Here is a 19,467-nt window from a genome sequence, read left to right as displayed (position 1 = left end):
GTCAGACCAAAGGTCCATCTAGCCCAGTGTCCTGTCTTCTGACAGTGGCCAGTGCCAGGTGCCCCAGAGGGAATGAACAGAACAGGTAATCATCAAGTGATCCATCCCCGGTCGCTCATTCCCAGCTTCTGGCAAACAGAGGCTAGGGACACCATTCCTGCCCATCCTGGCTAATAGCCATTGATGGACTGATCCTCCATGAATTTACCTAATTCTTTTTTGAACCCTGTTATGGTCTTGGCCTTCACAACATCCTCTGGCAAGGAGTCCCACAGGTTGATTGTCCCTTGTGTGAAGAAATATTTCCTTTTATTTGTTTTAAACCTGCTGCCTATTAATTTCATTTGGTGATCCCTAGTTCTTTTGTTATGAGTAGTAGTAAACAACACTTCCTTATTTACTTTCTCTACACCAGTCATGATTTTATAGACCTCAATCATATCTCCCCTTAGCCGTCTCTTTTCCAAGCTAAAAAGTCCCAGTCTTATTAATCTCTCCTGATGCAGAAGCTGTTCCATACCCCTAATCATTGTTGTTGCCCTTTTCTGAACCTTTTCTAATTCTAATATATCTTTTTTGAGATGGGGCGACCACATCTGCACTCGGTATTCAAGATGTGAAAGTACCATGGATTTATATAGAGGCAACATGATATTTTCTCTCCTATTATCTATCTCTTTCTTAATTATTCTGCTTTTTTGACTTCCGCTGCAAACTGAGTGGATGTTTTCAGAGAACTAGCCACAATGACTCCAAGATCTCTTTCTTGAGTGGTAACAGCTAATTTAGACCCCATCATTTTATATGTATAGTTAGGATTATGTTTTCCAATGTGCATTACTTTGCATTTATCAACATTAAATTTCATCTGCCATTTTGTTGCCCAGTCACCCAATTTTGAGAGATCATTCTGAGGCTCTTTGCAGTCTGCCTGGGTCTTAACTATCTTTAGTAATTTTGTATCATATGCAAATTTTGCCACCTCACTGTTTACACCTTTTTCCAGATCATTTATGAATATGTTGAATAGGACTGGTCCCAGAACAGACCCCTGCGGGACACCACTATTTACCTCTCTCCATTCTGAAAACTGACCATTTATACCTCCACTTTGTTTCCTATCTTTTAACCAGTTACCAATCCATGAGAGCACCTTCCCTCCTATCCCATGGCAGATTACTTTGCGTAAGAGCCTTTGGTGAGGGACCTTGTCAAAGGCTTTCTGAAAATCCAAGTACACTATATTCACTGGATCCCCTTGGTCAACATGCTTGTTGACCCCCTCAAAGAATTCTAGTAGCTCGGTGAGGCATGATTTCCCTTTACAAAAACCATGTTGACTCTTCCTCAACAAATTATGTTCATCTATATGTCTGACAATATTGTTCTTTATTATAGTTTCAACAGTTTGCTTGGTACATAAGTCAGGGTTACAGGCCTGTAATTGCCAGGATCACATCTGGAGCCCTTTTTAAAAATTGGCGTCACATTAGCTATCCTCCAGTCATCTGGTACAGAAGCTGATGTAAATGATATATGTTACAGACTACAGCAGTTAGTAGTTTTGCAATTTCACATTTTAGTTTCTTCAGAACTCTTGGGTGAATACTCTCTGGTCCTGGTGACTTACTGCTGTTTAATTTATCAATTTGTTCCAAAACCTCCTCTAATGATACCTCAATCTGGAACAGTCCCTCAGATCTGTCACCTAAAAAGAATGACTCAGGTTTGGGAATCTCCTTCACATCCTCAGCCATGAAGACCGATGCAAAGAATTCATTTAGTTTCTCCCCAATGGCCTTATCGTGCTCGAGTGATACTTTAGCACCTCAATCGTCCAGTAGCCCCACTAGTTGTTTAGAAAGCTTCCTGCTTCTGATGTACTTACTTTTTGAGTCTTTGGCTAACTGTTCCTCAAATTCTTTTTTGGCCTTCCTAATTGTATTTTTACACTTCATTTGCCAGTATTTATGCACCTTTCTATTTTCCTAATAAGGATTTAACTTCCATTTTTTAAAGGATGCCTTTTTGCCTCACTGCTTTTTTTACTTTGTTGTTTAGCCACAGTGGCTCGTTTTTGGTTCTCTTACAATGTTTTATTAATTTGGGGTATACATTTAAGTTGAGCCTCTATTATGGTGTCTTTAAAAAGTTTCCATGCAGCTTGCAGAGATTTCACTTTTGGTACTGTACCCTTTAATTTCTGTTTAACTAACCTCCTCATTTTTGTGTAGTTCCCCTTTCTGAAATTAAATGCTACAGGGTTGGGCCGCTGTGGTGTTTTTCCTGTCACAGGTATATTAAATTTAATTATATTATAGTCACTATTACCAAGCGGTCCAGCTATATTCACCTCTTGGACCAGATCCTGTGCTCCACTTAGGACTAAATCAAGAATTGCCTCTCCTCTGGTGGGTTCCAGGACCACTTGCCCCAAGAAGCAGTTATTTAAGATGTCAAGACACTTTGGCCTGGTCTACACTGGGGGGAAGGGGGGGCGAAAGAGGGGAAATTGATCAAAGACACACAACTTCAGTTACGAGAATAGCGTAGCTGAAGTCGACATATCTTAGATCGAATTAAAATTACTTACTTCGCATCCTCACGGCATGGGATTGATGGCTGCGGCTCCCCAGTCGACTTTGCTTCTGCCTCTCGCACTGCTGGAGTTCAGCAGTCGACAGGAATCGATTTATCACGTCTACGCTACATGTGATAAATCGATCCCTGATAGATCGATCGCTACCCACCAATGCGGCGGGTAGTGTAGACATACCCTATATCTCTGCATCCCATCCTGAGGTGACATGTACCCAGTCAATAAGGGGACAATTGAAATCCCACATTATTATTAATTATTATTGAGTTTTTTATTTTAATAGCTTTTCTAATCTCCCTGAGCATTTCACAGTCACTATCACCATCCTGGTCAGGTGGTCGGTAATATATCCCTACCGCTATATTCTTATTAGAGCATGGAATTTCTATCCATAAAGATTCTATGGCACAGTTTGATTCATTTAAAAAAAGAACAGGAGTATTTGTGGCACCTTAGAGACTAACAAATTTGATTCATTTATGATTTTTACTTTATTTGATTCTACGCTTTCTTTCACATATAATGCCTTTCACTTATTTCCCTTCCTTCCTTCAAAGGCCTCCTTAGAACTTGCAGATGTTATTCAAGGTTATTACTTTTTTAAAATATTAACAGTTACCTACAATCTCGTACTTGTATCTGATTTAGATTGCAAGGTCTCTATGGCAGTGACCACATGACCCCGCTCCGCCTACACAGTGACACAGAGCTCTCTGTCAACACTCATGGGATCAGCAAAGTGGGAAGGCAAAGAAGATCCGTAACTCTAGTAAGCAAAGAAGCAATAGGAATTTAGGAAGACAACTGGTGTGTATGCCTGTATTAAACACTGTTCATCCAGGATCGCCTTTAGGTCCCATTCATCCTAAGGCTGGAGCTGTAATAGCAACAGCCATGCTTGAAGCAGGGGCTCCCTAGAGTTGCAGGTGAAGTTCGTTTCTAGTCTGCCGTCCTGACCAGCTGATCAGAAAGGCAAACATCAGGCAGGCTCCAGTGAGCTGAGGCTACACGTGGCTGTTACTAGCACCGATGGGCTCTGCTATGGCTCACACAGGGACGCACTATGGGAGGGCAGAAGCCGCAGACGCTCCCCGTGCTAACAGTTACTGGTAAGGGCGGGGTCCCATGTAAGTGCCGTCAGCCAAGGAGCGCGCCTTGGGCCACGGAAGCGGGGGACCCCCGCGCACATCCTCCGAGGGCCCCTCTGGCTCGGAGTTTACCCTCCCCCCGGTTCGCCTGACCTGAAGGATCCGCCCGCCGGGGGCAGAAAGAGGGGCTTGGGGCGGGAGGTCTGCTCGGACCCAGGCAGGCCAAGGAGCGTGTGGTAGGGGACCAGTGCAGGGGGTACGGACCCGGCTCCCCCCGCCGCTCAGCGGGAGGGAGAGTCTGTGGGGAGGGGATCGGCACTCAGACTGAGCTCCGAACCGAGCTGCCCGCCCTTGCACCAGTACCCGGCTGTACCGCGTCCCCACCACCTCCGTGGCTCCGGGCCCTGATGCCCCGCGGCTGCTTCCCGCGAACGCGCCGCGCCCCCCGGACCATCAGGCTCCCGGCCCCGGCAGCGTGTGCGGACTCTCGGGAGCGGGAGTCACACACCGACCCCGAGAGGTCCCCGCACAGCTGGCCGCGCCCAATAACCCCGCCCAGACTCACCAGCTCCCTAGCCAGGGCCCCTGCGCTCACTCGCCGGTCACCGGCTCCTCGGGTCCAGCGGCTCAGGCTCCACTCAGAGCTCCGCCCTCTCCGCACAGCCAATCCCGAGCCGTACAGGCACAGTACTGACCAATCACCGCCGCGCCTGCGAGAGGCGGGACCTAACCTGCACCTCATTCGTGGGACAGGGCGCCGCGGCCTAACCGGCAGCCGCCGGCCTCGGGTCTGGGTGTGACGAGTTGCCCCCGCCCACGCCCTGTGATTGAAGGGCGCCTGCCAAGAGCCAAATCCGTGACGTCGTCTCCTGGGCGGTCCGGCAAGTCTTGATTGGTTGTTCAGCCTGTGCGCGCGGGCCTGAGATCCTGTACGCAGGGCTGACATGCTGCTGGCCTCGGTGAAGGATTCAAGGGCAAATCACCCATTGGGGGTGGCACCGACACAGAGATCCCTGCGGGCACATGGACCTTGTTGCCTGTTTGGTCCTGTCCCCGCCTGTCGGATCAGCTTCGCTCTGGGACTAGTTCTGCTGCGGGTTGGTCTCCTCCAGCGCTGGGTGCTGTTGTGTTTGGGTTTCCAGCACGGCACAAAAAAAATTATTTTTTAAAAAGTCAGTGAATGGTTTATTCTAAACCCATAACATATTTCTCTTCGTCTTATTATTATTTTAACAAAAGATTAATCTGGGGGCTAAAATTAATCCCTCCCTTTCGCTATTCATGGTTTGCGTGCACAGAAAAGCAAAGCATTTTGTCCGCTCTGTAACTGTATGGCTCATTGGCATGGTGTGACACTGGGTTTGTACCACAGGAAGCCTGGTTGAGCTTATCCTTTTTTCTGACTACTATTGAATACATCCCTGCGTGGGATGATTTATATATCCATTAGTTGGTGAGAAACGGCATGCATGCATGTTTGTTATAAATTAAAGGAGGCTGATCTATATGGGTAGCAAAAAAATCTATTCCTGACCCTTCTAAAAGCTCTTGTGATAGATATTTAACTGCATGTGATATCTTTAGGGACCGTGTTTATGTATGTATCACTGTGAGCATTATATGCAACTGCAGGGCAGGAGGGTGACCACAGCTCCTCTAAGAAATAAAAACAGCAGGGAGTGATTAAATTGAGTCATAGACTCATAGAAGATTAGGGTTGGAAGAGACCTCAGGAGGTCATCTAGTCCAATCCCCTGCTCAAAGCAGGACCAACACCAACTAAATCATCCCAGCCAGGGCTTTGTCAAACCGAGCCTTAAAAACATCTAAGGATGGAGATTCCACCACCTCCCTAGATAACCCATTCCAGTGCTTCACCACCCTCCTAGTGAAATAGTGTTCCCTGATAGCCAACCTAGACCTCCCCCACTGCACCTTGAGACCACTGCTCCTTGTTCTGTCATCTGCCATCACTGAGAACACCCTAGCTCCATCCTCTTTGGAACCCCCCTTCAAGTAGTTGAATGCTGATATCAACTCCCCCCTTACTCTTCTCTTCTGCAGACGAAATAACCCCAGTTCCCTCAGCCTCTCCTCGTAAGTCATGTGCCCCAGCCCCCTAATCATTTTCGTTGCCCTTCACTGGATTCTCCAATTTGTCCACATCCCTTCTATAGTGGGGGGGACCAAAACTGAACACAATACTCCAGATGTGGCCTCACCAGTGCCAAATAGAGAGGAATAATTACTTCCCTCGATCTGCTGGCAATGCTCCTACTAATACAGCCCAATATGCCATTGGCCTTCTTGGCAACAAGGGCACACTGATGACTCATATCCAGTTTCTCATCCACTGTAATCCCCAGGTCCTTTTCTGCAGAACTGCTGCTTAGCCAATCAGTCCCGGCCTGTAGCGGTGCATGGGATTCTTCCTTCCTAAGTGCAGGACTCTGCACTTGTCCTTGTTGAACCTCATCAGGTTTCTTTTGGCCCAATCCTCCAATTTGTCTAGGTCACTCTGGACCCTATCCCTACCCTCCAGCATATCTACCTCTCCCCCCAGCTTAGTGTCATCTGCGAACTTGCTGAAGGTGCAATTCATCCCATCATGTAGATCATTAATAAAGATGTTGAACAAAACTGGCCCCAGGACTGACCCCTGGGGCACTCTGCTTGATACCTGCTACCAACTAGACATCAAGCCATTGATCACTACCCGTTGAGCCTGACAATCTAGCCAGCTTTCTATCCACCTTATAGTCCATTCATCCAATGCACACTTCTTTAACTTGCTGGCAAGAATACTGTGGGAGACCGTATCAAAAGCTTTGGTAAAGTCAAGATATATCACATCCACCACTTTTCCCATATCCACAGAGCCGGTTATCTCATCATAGAAGGCAATCAGGTTGGTCAGGCATGACTTGCCATTGGTGAATCCATGTTGACTGTTCCTGATCACCTTCCTCTCCTCCAAGTGCTTCAATCAAGTGCTTGAGTCACTCAGGTTGAGTCATTAAAGTTGTAAATGCCTCGAGAGAGGTACCGCCATATATTGTTTCAAACTGTGTTTTTTGGCATAAAAAGGTGAGCTTGACCTAGCACAGACAGAATGTTCCTTTCCAAGGAAGGGGAGCAACTCTAGGAGAACAGGGGAAGGATTGGAAAGACTGTGGTCTACTGAGCTCCATAAGACTGATTGATAACTCCTGGTACATTTAATGTGTTTAAATCAGTTTACTGTTTTTTTGTATGTTTTCTCTGTGATGATTTGACTCTAAGAATAAATGTATTGTGCTTTGTGAAGGTTGGCTGGTAACTGGTGTACATACACTGTTGTAGGTCCTGGAGAAAGGTTAACTACAGGTGCTGGGACTTGGTCAGAACTGCTGAGGAAATCACAGTGAGGTGCAGAGGCACTGCAAGCCTAAAGCCCCGGTCCAAGGGAGAGATGTGGGTCTGTGCCTGACAGAAGTGATGGCTGGAGCCGGAAATCTTAAGTAGGTGCCCTGGAGGAAGGTGGGGGTGGGAATCAAAGGTGCAGTTCACCCTGAAACTAGGACAGCTCTCTTGGTCTGCTTTATTTTAATTGAATTGAAAAATGCATCCCTCTTTGTCTCTTCAAATTGGCCTTTTCATAGGTTATTGTGTAAGTTATTCTGTTCTGACACCACTCATAAGACAAAAAAATGCAGTTTAATAGTATTGCTGGACTTCTTAAACCCAACATACTGAGCTGTGAGTAAAGCAAAGTTTTTCAAAGTGTAAGACTTACCACTAGAGAGAGGGCTAATAGGTGCAGGAGGTGCACACACAGATCCCTTACTTGTTCAGAGTCTCAACTGTCATTAAAAAGAATGGTCTCTAGCTGTCAGGGTTTGCAAGGAAAATTTTAAGTGGATATCCATATAATCTTGCAGAGAGTCTTAAGGTGTGAACTGCTCCATTCTTTTCAATAGGTGCTAACTGAAATGCCAGTGATACTTTATATGTCAATATTGCTAACAATTTCACTGCACAAGAAAGCACGTAAGAAAGGAAAGAAGTATCATATTATGAAAATCTACATAAGTTTTTTCCATGAAGTTCTAGCTAGCTGTGAGGGTGCAGATGATGTATACATTAAGATGGGTAGGCCTCTATCATCACAAACCAAGGTTGCAAGAGGGGCATAATTGGTTTCATTTTCCAAAAAGAGGAGAGAGGTTCAGCTTTTCAAAATTTGGAACACACGGACATTGGATTAAACAGTCAATTTAAATTTAGCTGCAAATTTAAATGCTGATAAAACAAGCTTTTATAAAACCTAAAAAAAATTACAAATGTTTCCACAAATAAAAAATCAAACAAAAATGCAAACTTTTGTTTAAAAAAATTAACATTCACCTGCAATGGTTATAGCAGAAAAGAGCCTGATTGTTTCTTGTCAGTTTCAAATTTGAAACTTTTCATTGTACAAGCTGAGAGAAGTGCAGAAGCAAACAAAAAGCTTAAATAGTGCAAACAGGATTTGTAAAATTATTTAACTTTAAAATCTAGAAATACAGGTAAAGATATTTGTCTGCAAAGTTTTGTTTGTTTAGTTGACAGTGGTCTTTAAAGAGGCATTTCAATCAAATTAATTTTCCTTAGATCTGCAAAGTGACGGATCTTAAAATTAGGTAGTTTTGCACATTGCATCTCTGACAGGATTCTAGATTACCGGATCTATTCTAGTTTTGCAGTGCACTCTTTGTGTCAGGATTGGTTCTATGAAACCAGGGATTTTGTTTCATCCTCTGTAGAGCTGAACAAGGGACATTGAATGCTTTCCCCTACTTGGAAGCTGTTCTATGATCACAATTAAGTCACTTTAATGGAAGCACATCCCCTGCCATATATGGAAAGGTTGACTGTATTAAAGCCTTTTGTACCACAAATTGCCCTGCATGACATTTTCAGTAAAAGCAGTAACCTCCCGTGCATATCAGGGTTATCCACAGTAGCCCACTACTGCCTAGATGAAATCCACTTATACAAACTTCAGGGGGTTGAGCATGCAGAGACTACAGGTACTAGCATGCAACGTTCCTGAGGGTTCACAGAGACTGCGGATCCCAGCATGCAATGTTCCAGCTGCATGCAAGTGGTCAGTAAACGACAGGTAGCAAAACGCAAGGCACCGCTGGACCAGAATGGCCAACAAATTACACTGCGGAGCATGCCGTGCTCCTGTTAGAGCCATAGCCCCACTGAGAGTACCTATCCCATCATGCAGTTCTCCAGCGGGAGCCAGAGCGCGCCAGGCACAGGCATTGGAACGTGTAGTTTCCCTGGGCTGACTCTAAGGTACCCACAATGCCCTGGGAGCGGCCAATCAGACAGCGGTGTAACAACGTTTGCTGTGAATGGCGGAGGGGAGCTGTTCGCTTCAGCCAATCGGGGTGCGGTAGGTGGTCCCGGTGGGTGCTGTGTGTGTAGAGGATCTGAATTCCTTCCCCCTTATTGTCCCCCGTTACCAGGCCTCAGCGACGCAAAGCCCGGCCCCGGCACGATGCTGAGCCGCCCGGGCCTGTGAAACCTTCCTGCCCCGGTAAGTGGGCCGAGCTCGCTCCCCCTCTGTCGTGGCTGGGGAAGGCGCCTTGTCCCGGCGGAGCAAGGCAGGAGCTTGGGTCGGGTCCTGAGAAGAGGGTGAAGCAGCTGGAGGGGACATGGGGCAGGGGGCAGGCGCAAGGGGAAGCGAAGTTGCCCAAGGAGCGGGTCGGCTGAGGAGGCAGCTGGAGACGGTGAGGCGGGAGCAGTGGGTCTAAAGGCTGTGGCCCGAGCACACACTTTTCAGGTTGGAAGAGGTGTGGGGAGAGTGATCGCCGCAGGGGTTGGGTTGGCCTTTGTGCAGCATGGTATGGACAGGGGCGCAGAATCTGTAGTTTAAGGCTTGGGTGGGGAGTGCTGAGTTAGCCAACTAGGTCCAGTGGCAAGATCTATACAAATCCTAGAGGGTTTTTTTCGCTCCTTCGAGCAACACTTTCGCCCACTAGCGAAGAGGGAAGAAAGTAACTGGGTTATTCTGGACTAAATCATCTGTTGCTGCTTTTGCAAATTGGGTGCTTATATGCAACAACTTTACTAGTTTCTACATTACTGCATTACGAGGTTTTTTAAAAAAGCGGTGTTGGGGATGGGTTCCTGAAACGGCTGCTTTTCTATGAGTAATAACACTACATTCCAGATGCCCTAACCAAGGATTTCAAAGCACTTCACAAACACTAATGTATTCTCACAAAACCCATGTAAGGTCAGTAAATATCCCCAGTGTACAGATGATGGAGAAACTAAAGCAGAGTGAGATTGCTATTTTCTGAGATCACATAGAAAATCCATGTGAAAATAATGTAGGAGTTATGATGTCCAGTCAATTTGTCTAACTTAATCCCCAAATTCTTGCTATTTCTGGAAAAAAAATTAGAAACATGGCTTTGCCTTTTTTTAATTAAAAACATTGCATAAAAATAACAGAATTATTTGTATGCAGTGTTGTTGTAGCAGCCTTGTTGGTCCCAATAAGTTAGTAAGATAAGGTGGGTGAGGTATTGTCTTTTATTGGATTAGCTTCCGTTGGTGAGAGAAACAAATTTCCGAGCTTACTCAGAGCTCTTCTTCAGGCCTAAGTTAGTTTCTCAGACCTGAAAGAAGAGCTCTGTGTAAGCTCAAAAGTTTGTCTCTATCACAAACAAAAGTTGGTCCAATAAAATAATTATTTGTGTATAATAAAAGGGTATGAATGATCTGATGCATTGAACATGGGATTGGAAATAAAGCACTCTGTTTACAGTCTTAGCTCTGTAATTGACTTGATGTCTGGTTTTAGGTAAGTTACTTAAAGTATCTGTGGCTGTTTTTCCATCTATAAAATAGGAATGATAATAATTACTTGGTTTACAGGGATTTTGTGAAAATTGTGTGCAGAAGGCTTTGCAAACGTAAAATGCTAATTATTATGTGAAATTGTAGCTTCTTATTTGATCTGTATAGATCTTATGGTGTTAATGAAAAATTAACCTTGAGTTTGGTCACTAGCACCAGTTCTTCACTTTAACACTCTGTGTGAAGGAAATATTAGTAACATAAATGGACACCATCACGCTGAAACTCACATTGGTCTGAAAACTTCAGTACCGGGCAAACTGATTGAAACTATCAGAAAGAACAGAATTATCAGACACATAAGTGAACATGATTTGTTGGGGAAGAGTCAACCTGGTTTTTGTAAAGGGAAATCATGCCTCACCAATCTACTAAAATTCTTTGTGAGGGTCAACAAGCCTGTGGACAAGGGGGATCCAGTGGATATAGTGTACTTAGATTTTCAGAAAGCCTTTGACAAGGTCCGTCACCAAAGATTCTCAACCTTTTTCTTTCTGAGGCCTCCCCAACATTCTACAAAAACTCCATGGCGCATCTTTGCCACGACAACTGTTTTTCTGCATATAAAAGCCTGGGCCAGTGTTAGGGGGTGGCAAGCACGGCAGTTGCTTGGGGCCCCGCAAAGCTATGTTGCCCAGGTGGCAGGGCTTTGGCTTTCTGCCCTGGGCTCCAGCAAGTCTAATGCTGGCCCTGTTTGGTGGTCACCCTGAAACCTGCTTGCAGCCCCTCAGGGGGCCCTGGAGCCCTGGTTGAGAAACACTGTTTTAAGCAAAGTAAGCTTAAAGGGGTAAAAGGGAAGGTTAAAACAAACAAAAGGAAGTATTGTTTCACACAACACACAGTCAACCTGTGGAACTCTTTGGCAGAGGATGTTGTGAGGCCAAGTCTATAACAGGGTTCAAAAAAGAACTAGGTAAATTCATGGAGGATAGGTCCATCAATGGCTATTAGCCAGGATGGGCAGGGATGGTGTCCCTAGCCTGTGTTTGCCAGAAGCTGGGAATGGGTGACAGAGGATGGATTACTTGATGATTACCTATTCTGTTCATTCCCTCTGAAGCACCTGGCACTGGCCACTGTCAGAAGACAGGATATTGGCCTAGATTAGTGTTTTCCCAAACTTGGGACACTGCTTGTATAGGGAAAGCCCCTGGCGGGCTGGGCCGGTTTGTTTACCTGCCGCATCTGCAGGTCTGGCCGATCGCGGCTCCCACTGGCTTGCTGCTCCAGGCCAATGGGAGCTGCTGGAAGCGGCGCAGGCCGAGGGATGTACTGAAATATTTCATTTAACTTAGTTAAAAACAATTTTAACAAAAACAAACCTGATTTTAAAAAACTTGAATGTTTAATTAAATTCAAAAATTCATATGCTTGTTTTGTTAAAATATTATATGTTTGCTGTTGACAAAAACCAGAATGCATAATATTGCTGTTTTAGTTAAATAAATCAATTTAAATGTCTGTCTGGTGATGTTCTCCTTGCCTTGCTGTATTAGGAGAAAATCCTCCAAATATTAATGATTAACCTGTTGAATTGGAGATAGTTCACCTCCCAATGACTTCATAAATATCTGCTTCAGTTACCTTTGGTAAATTAAATAACCAAACAATCATTCATTTTCTGATATAGCTATAAAATTAATCTGAAAAGTTTTCAAAATAAATACACTTAAAAATGTATAGTCTATAACTTCTAAAAATGAAACCTACATCTATCTCTGAGTTGGGAAGAATATATATTAAGGTTATAACAACCAACAAGAACTTTTACGTAGAAATCCATGATTAAATCAAGTCTTCCTGACTTGTGATTTAAATCATGATTTTAATCAATTTGATTTAAATCAAATCCACCCTGATATGAACAGTTTCACTTTTTCCTCCACATTTTTTTTTTTTTTTTCTGAAAAGGTCTTTATAAACTTCAAGATGAGAGCAGAAGAAACTTTATACAATTTTTTTAACATATATTTTTTTAAAAAAACAGGACATACTGTTTAAAGAGTGATCTGTTAGAAACTTGGATTTTTTTTTTTGGTATAAAAAAATCAATCCATTTAAAAAGAAAAGTCAAGTTGACAATGTTGCTTTAATCATATTCATGAGCATTAAAGTTAAGTACTTGAGTTAGTGCTGGCAGAATCAGGTCCGCTGTCTGTACTCTACTTACCAGTCTCAGAACAATTGAGGATCTGTCTTTTGATCTTAACTAACTTTTTGCCCCAAGATATGGTTCCTCCACTATTGAGGGGCATCCTGTAGGGAAATTTGTGCTGTTGCTATCCAGGATGTAACTGTTCTCTCTTTAGGCAGCTTTAGAGTCCAGTGCTGTCCACCCAACAACCCAACATCTGCTTCATTTGAAATCAAACTGGTTCCCCTTGTCTTTGGTAGGAGCAAAATGAAGCCCACACCTTATTTATGTATTTTAAGACAGAGAATACCAAAAATATTCATTAGAGAGAGAATACCAAAGATACTTTGTAAGGGGCTTGAATTTGTGCTGGGTTATACATATTTGATATGTAATTCCAGAATGAAGTAAAACGTTAGAAGTGCCTGATGACATGGATACAAATTTTGGTTTGCTTTTTTGGTACACTTTTGTTGTGTGTAAGAGATTAATATGAAAGCTGAAACTTGCAGTTTAAAACATTTATTATGGAAACATGGATTGTATGTTTCTTTACAGATTTACTTTAGATATAATACAGAATTGGGATTATATGTTTTAGGTTTCCATAGGCAGTGTCATCATTAATAAACTGTTGGTTCTTCATCTATGACCATAATTGGTCTATGCACTATTTGACAATACTTTTATCAGTTATTGTCTATGTATCTTCTGTAAAGGTTGTCAGGCCAAAAAAATATACATGAAGATTGAACCAGTAAACAGTTAACAAAAATTTTCATTCTCTATATATGGACTCTTAAATTTCCAGTTTCACAGGTATAGAGCCCACATCTTGTGAGTTCTATTTGTCTGTATTCCCCTAAGAACAAGACAAAGTGTTGCAGTCTATATTGACTACAGTTTAATCAGATATTCATTAATAATGAAGTGTTACTAATACAGAATTTTTTTAACAGGTGTTGGCATAGGAAAATGAATTCCACTATGAGTGAGGAGCCTGATGCGCTAGCAGTAGTTAACCAACTGCGAGACCTAGCAGCTGACCCCTTAAATAGACGAGCCATCGTTCAGGATCAGGGATGTCTGCCAGGCCTTATTTTGTTTATGGATCACCCCAGCCCTCCAGTTGTTCACTCAGCGTTACTAGTAAGTAATCTTTTTTTTTTTTTTTTTTTTAGATCAATGGGCTTTTTATTTGCTCTGTTTGCTGCTTGTACCTCATGTCAAATTATTGTCATTGTCGTGCTTAATTTTCTGCCACTCCCATTTCAACAATTAATGAGTGACAAAATCATTCTGAAATTGGAGAACAAGTTTTTATAGCTTAATTTACTCTGTGTGGGTCTGTGTGTTTTAGAAGATAGCCCTTTAACTTTGGGTATGCAGAGGGAAAAACTATAATGTAGCTTGTCACATGTAACTGTATGCATGCTTCTCTTCAGACTTTGCTTGTACGTGATGAATGTGGACAATGTGACTCTTAAAATCTAAGTACTACACTGACATAATGCCTTTTCTCTTGATTGGAAGTGAGTGAATAAAAATCAAGATTTTTTTTTTTAAATCATAAATTTTTTATTTAAATAGTTTTTTAAATTTTACTTCATATTATATTATGTATATAGTGCTAGCTTTTTCCTGTCTTCCCATTTTATAGTTTTAAATTCCTAAAATGGATGGGTTTTTTTAGTTTTGTTTCTTCTTTGTTTCTTTTGTTTAGATTGTTTCTTTAGTTTTCCTAATTGTTGTTAAGAGTTTCAGATTTTACAATAGATTTCTTTTCCTACTAAGAAGTTCCATACTTTAAAAGCTCATCTGTGCTGAAAAGGAGAACTCCATGGCCTTATTATAAAAACAAAACAAACTTAAACACCAAATTCATAAACATAGATAAATATAGTCTGTGCTGCATTTGCAACAAACTTCACCCTCAAATATAGTGAACTTCCACAAGTCAAGAAACCTGAAATGCTTCCACCTGCTATGCTTCTCCATCAAGGTTTGCAATTTGAAGTCAGATGACTTAGGACCACAAGTCCCATTAAGTGCTTTTGAAAATTCCACCTGCAGGTGCCATCATAATGTCTTTGGAGAATAAGTTTGGGTTCCTGTTTCTTCAAAAATTTGGCCTGCATGTATTTAAAAAAATCACTCTAACTGTATTAAAAGTCTAAAGAACTTTTCATTGTTAACACTGAAGCAATTTCTATTTGAAGTCACAAAGATTTTATGTCACTAAGTTTTTAATACAATCTTAGCTCCTGATGTTGAAAACACTGCCAAAAGGGGGGGGATTATAGTTACTTCATAGGAGTATTGTATCTATTAATGTGTGTTAATATCTGTAAAGTGACTTGATATCCTCAGATGGAAGAAGCTGTATAAATGTGGATGTTATTGAAATACAGCAACCCAAGAGTGAAGAGCTTAAAATGAGCGATATCTTGAGTCTCTTCTTCAGGGGTCGGCAATGTTCGGCACGCGGCTCGCCAGGGTAAGCACCCTGGCGGGCTGGGCCAGTTTTATTTACCTGCTGACGCAGCAGGTTCGGCCGATCGCGGCCCCCAGTGGCTGCGGTTCACCGTCCCAGCCAATGGGGGGCGGCGAGAAGTGGCGTGGGCAAGCGCTGTGGGCTTTGGATCAGGCCCTAAATGATCTAATTTTTGAAAGTACTGACTGAACATCCAGCAGCTCCCATTTGTATCAAATTATGTAGTATTATAGAAGGTGTGCTTTGAACTAAAAATCTGTGATATTGATAGTGAGCCAAAGGAGAGGTTAATATAAGCAAAACAATTAATCTATTGCTTTGCGAATAGATGGTTTTTTCTCAACATGGAAATACTGTGCTCAGATCTTTAATTCCAATGACAGTTTAGATAGACTTCTAGAAGTGTTTGAATGGCGGTGCAGGAAAACTCAGACGATTAGTAGAGTATGATAAAAGTATATGAGTCTCTACACCTTGACAGCAAAGGTGTAATTAAACTGTCATAAATGTAGAACCAGAGACTTTACAGGACTTTAGATTACTCAGATGGCAATAAAATGGCCTTGCATTCTAACTATAAAACATGCCAAAAATAAAGGTAGGATTTAAGAATAAATGTTAGAAATACATCTTTGGAAAGAACAATATATAGCTACCATAAAAATGAGAAAGGGACTAGGCACACTGTTGTGAGGTGTTCATTGAGCAACAGACCTGTTGTCTGATTCCATTTAGGGAATGAGTAAACTTTCATAATTTATTATCACAAAAGCAATTATGTAACACACTGAGTACTAGTGCAAGGTCCTTAGCTACCTGGGTATATCTCAGGTGTCAGTATATCATGTGCAGTCCTGGAATGCAGGTAGATAAGCAGTGTATAGAAGAAACCCTTCAAGCACAATACTATATTGACCTTGGGAACCACGTCCCTTCCCTCCTCCCCCACCCCAAAAAAGGTAACACTGGAAATACAATACATCTCATCAACTGAGAAATTTGAGATTTTAACCAAGAAAGTGGTGTTGCAAACAAAGCAGTGCCAATATTCAATTCCTGGAAACCCCTAGTCATCAGTATCAAATTTTGCAGAAAACTTCATCTGTAAAGACAAGAAAACAAAACCGTGGGCAGCAAACAAGTCCATATCACAGGCTTGGGGAACAGCAATCTCGAGGCTCTACTTGGATAAAAATAAATTAAAACTATCAAATCATTAGCTGTAAGGTTCTTCTGAAGCTTTGCCGCAGTCGTCGTCTTAAAAACTTTTTTCAGATTTTTCTTTTTTTCTTGTTGTAGGAGAGTAATTAGCAATCTGCCCTCTAGGTAGTTTAATAAAATGAAATTGCTGTTAAAGTTATGGCATCGTGAACAATGATTCCAAACACATCAGGTGAACATTACATATAATATCCAGGAATCCCAGGAACAAGATACATCTTTCACTTTCTAGCTGTTGGCCAAAAAAATGGAGAAACTATGTAATACAAATAGATTGAGACTTGGAGGCTGAAAAATCAGAGTTCTTTTGTCTGGTATTTCCATCCCACTTCAGTACTCCTCTTTTTGCTTCAACAGCTTTTTGATAAAAGAGCAATATCTATTCTGTACATTGTGGCACATTTTACTGCTCTTCTTTTGATTTATTTCTTCAGTTTGAGGCTGCAAGATCTAAACATCCTCTTTGTGGCAGGCACAAAATCTTACAAAATCACTCTTTATTGGAAGTGGATCCCTGGCAACAGCAATGATTAAGGCTACTCAAGGATTTCCTTGATAAATCTATGTTTGGAGTCAAACTATTATTCTGAAATATTGGTTCTTTTTTTGAAGTATGAGTATAAACAGTAGAGCTGCTGTTGAGTGTTCAGAAAGTAGATACATAAACTACTTTCTCTCATTAAGAGTTTTTTCTTTAAATATGGCTTTTTTATGGCTGTAATGGTGAAGTGACTGAGGGCAGAAGCTTATTAGGGAAGAAGCCCCTTTGAGTTTTCTGGTGAAAGTTGTTTATGTTTTCATTGAGTTTTGAGCCTTAAAAGTTGCACACTGCACTTGGGCAGTAGATTAATATTCTAGTAATATTTCTTACAGCAGTTCTCTAGTATGGAGGATAGGCTGCCTTGTGCATATATTGTAGTTAATTTGGTTGTGTTCTAAAAGTTCAAATTTAGTTGAAGCTTTCACGTTGAATGAGGCAGAGATCCTGTGGTGCCCTGCCATGTTCAAAGTGTTTTGGCTTGCACAGCTGAAAAGTGTGGGCGGTGCATCACATCCATATTTCTACAACACTGAAAATTTTGCTTTTTATATTGCAATGGCACAAGATGTAGGCTCCCAAGAAGGGTTCCACAGGTACCCGTATCTTGCTGTTCAAGGAACACATTAAACAAGGTGGAGATCCCCCTTGCCAAACAATTCCAGATTATACTTTTTTTTTTAAGAGAAAATAACAAATCTATAAGGAATGCCATAAATACTGTAGCATATCCTTAACAGAATTTAATCAAAATACAGTTCTGTGGGTAAGTTTGCACAAGTGAGGAAATGCCTGAGTTAAGGTGTTGCACATGCAGTCTTACAACAAGCCCCTGTGAAATACTTAAGCTGTGTTGTCATTTATAAAATGGAAATAAGGACAGAGAAACCAAGTGACTTTACCAATGTTTCTTCCATAGAACCCTGTGAGCCTTGATTCCTAATCCCCTGCACCAACAGGCACATTTTTCCAATAGATATACTAGGGGGGTCACACACTTCTTTGGGGGGGGAGCTTATAGCATACACCAGGGGCTCATTGCACTCCTCCATGCCCCCATAAGCTCCTTGTGTGCCACCCTTCCATCCCCCTTTATTTCAGGGGGTCCCTGAAACTCCTCCCTCTCTTGTAATAGGGGTTCAGTGTGCCCCCATTCCTCCCTTCCACCTGTACCAAGTTTCCCTAATTTCCTCCCACCAGCGAGTCTGTATCCTTCATTTCACCCCTCCACCATTATTACAGTTATTTATCATTTGTATTATCATAGCAGCCAGGAGTCCCAGGCATGAACTAGGACCCTATAATACAGAACGCTGTACAAATACAGAACAAAAAGACAATCCCTACCCCAAAGAGCTTGCAATCTAATTGTATGATAAGGGATAACAGCTGGGTACAGCCAGATTGGGGAATACAACAAAGCAATGAGACAGTATTGGTCAGTGTGATAACTGGTGGTCAAAGTTTATGTAGGCCTCTGAGCAAACTGGAGTTTAAAGGATGGCTTTGAAGGAGAATAATGAGTTAATTTTGCAAATATCTATGGGGAGCTTTTCCAAAGCATGAAGGGCAGCATGGGTCTCCCATTTTCCCTGTCAAACCAGGGTTTCTATGTGCATCCCTTTCCCTGCTTCCTCTCTCCTTCCATATCATGGTCCCCCATTCTGCCCCAATTGCAGGGTCTCTGTGCCCCCCATTCCTAGTTCTCTCTCCATGGTAGGATCTCTGTGTGTCCCCCATTTCCCTATTCACCTGTATGCTAGGGACTCTGGGTGCCACCCTCCCCACATATCAGAGTACCCTAACTTCCCCTCTCACTTCCAGGGATTCTGTGTGCCCCCCCATTTCTCCATTCTCCCTCTCCCCCATGCTAGAGTCTGTGCACACACTCACATTCCTCTTCCTCTCCCCACCATTATTATTTGTCTGAGAGAGAACTCATTCAGGGCATCAATATGTTAAACTCTATTGGGGGTAGGCAGAAATGAGATGCGGTATTGTTATACCTGAAGGTTTTAATGGCTGCTGTCAACCAATTGATAGATCTATAGACAGTTTCAGAGGTGCTTTAAAGCTGTAGCTGTGCTAAACAGATGATCATGTGTTCACCAGTTTCTCTCCCCCCGCCCCCCACCCCATCCCCCAAAAAAACAAACAAACAGGGCTCTGGACACTAATGCCTAGAACGTTCTCTGAAATTTTGGAATTGATTGGATCCGGTGTTCAAAAATACATACGAACAACTAGAGATGCCATTGAGTTAGCTTAAGGTTTTCACGAGTTCAGCCAACTGTTTCCGTATTCCATGAAAGAGGAGACCCATGGGAATAATCAGTATAAGAACTCTTAAATGCAAACTTTGAGTGTCTCAGAAAGATTTTCTTTTCTTGGGACCCCGCTTCCAGAATGGGTATTGCATTTGTGAATCTCAGGGTATATTTCAACTATTTCTTTGTATTTATTAACGATGTTCAGACTTTCCCTAATACT

The 19,467-nt window shown here is 42.3% G+C and overlaps 2 protein-coding genes across 5 annotated transcripts in view; one reads left to right on the top strand and one right to left on the bottom strand.

Moving 5' to 3' along the window:
- Positions 1–4,473, bottom strand: part of MTFR1 (mitochondrial fission regulator 1) — a 36,199-nt gene extending 31,726 nt beyond the window's left edge. The window contains exon 1 of the mRNA XM_034762997.1: positions 4,253–4,473. The gene's annotated coding sequence lies outside the window, so the exon portion shown is untranslated. The remainder of the gene's footprint in view (positions 1–4,252) is intronic.
- A 187-nt stretch (positions 4,474–4,660) lies between these two features.
- ARMC1 (armadillo repeat containing 1) overlaps positions 4,661–19,467 on the top strand; it is a 46,392-nt gene continuing 31,585 nt past the window's right edge. The window contains exons 1-3 of one of the 4 annotated variants that reach the window (XM_034762999.1): positions 4,661–4,784; positions 7,030–7,187; positions 13,684–13,873. In XM_034762999.1, the coding sequence (XP_034618890.1) occupies positions 7,165–7,187; positions 13,684–13,873 (213 nt within the window). In that variant the 5' untranslated portion in view covers positions 4,661–4,784; positions 7,030–7,164. Of the gene's footprint in view, positions 4,785–7,029; positions 7,188–9,097; positions 9,260–9,432; positions 9,453–13,683; positions 13,874–19,467 lie in introns of those variants that run through there. The other 3 variants (XM_034763000.1, XM_034763001.1, XM_034763002.1) reach the window with 3 other exon arrangements.

This window comes from Trachemys scripta, chromosome 2 (assembly GCF_013100865.1).
Source record: "Trachemys scripta elegans isolate TJP31775 chromosome 2, CAS_Tse_1.0, whole genome shotgun sequence".
In the NCBI taxonomy this organism is placed as follows: Eukaryota; Metazoa; Chordata; order Testudines; family Emydidae; genus Trachemys; species Trachemys scripta.
The sequence above is the reverse complement of the archived record's forward strand: the minus strand, read 5'-3'. Positions and strand labels throughout refer to the sequence as shown.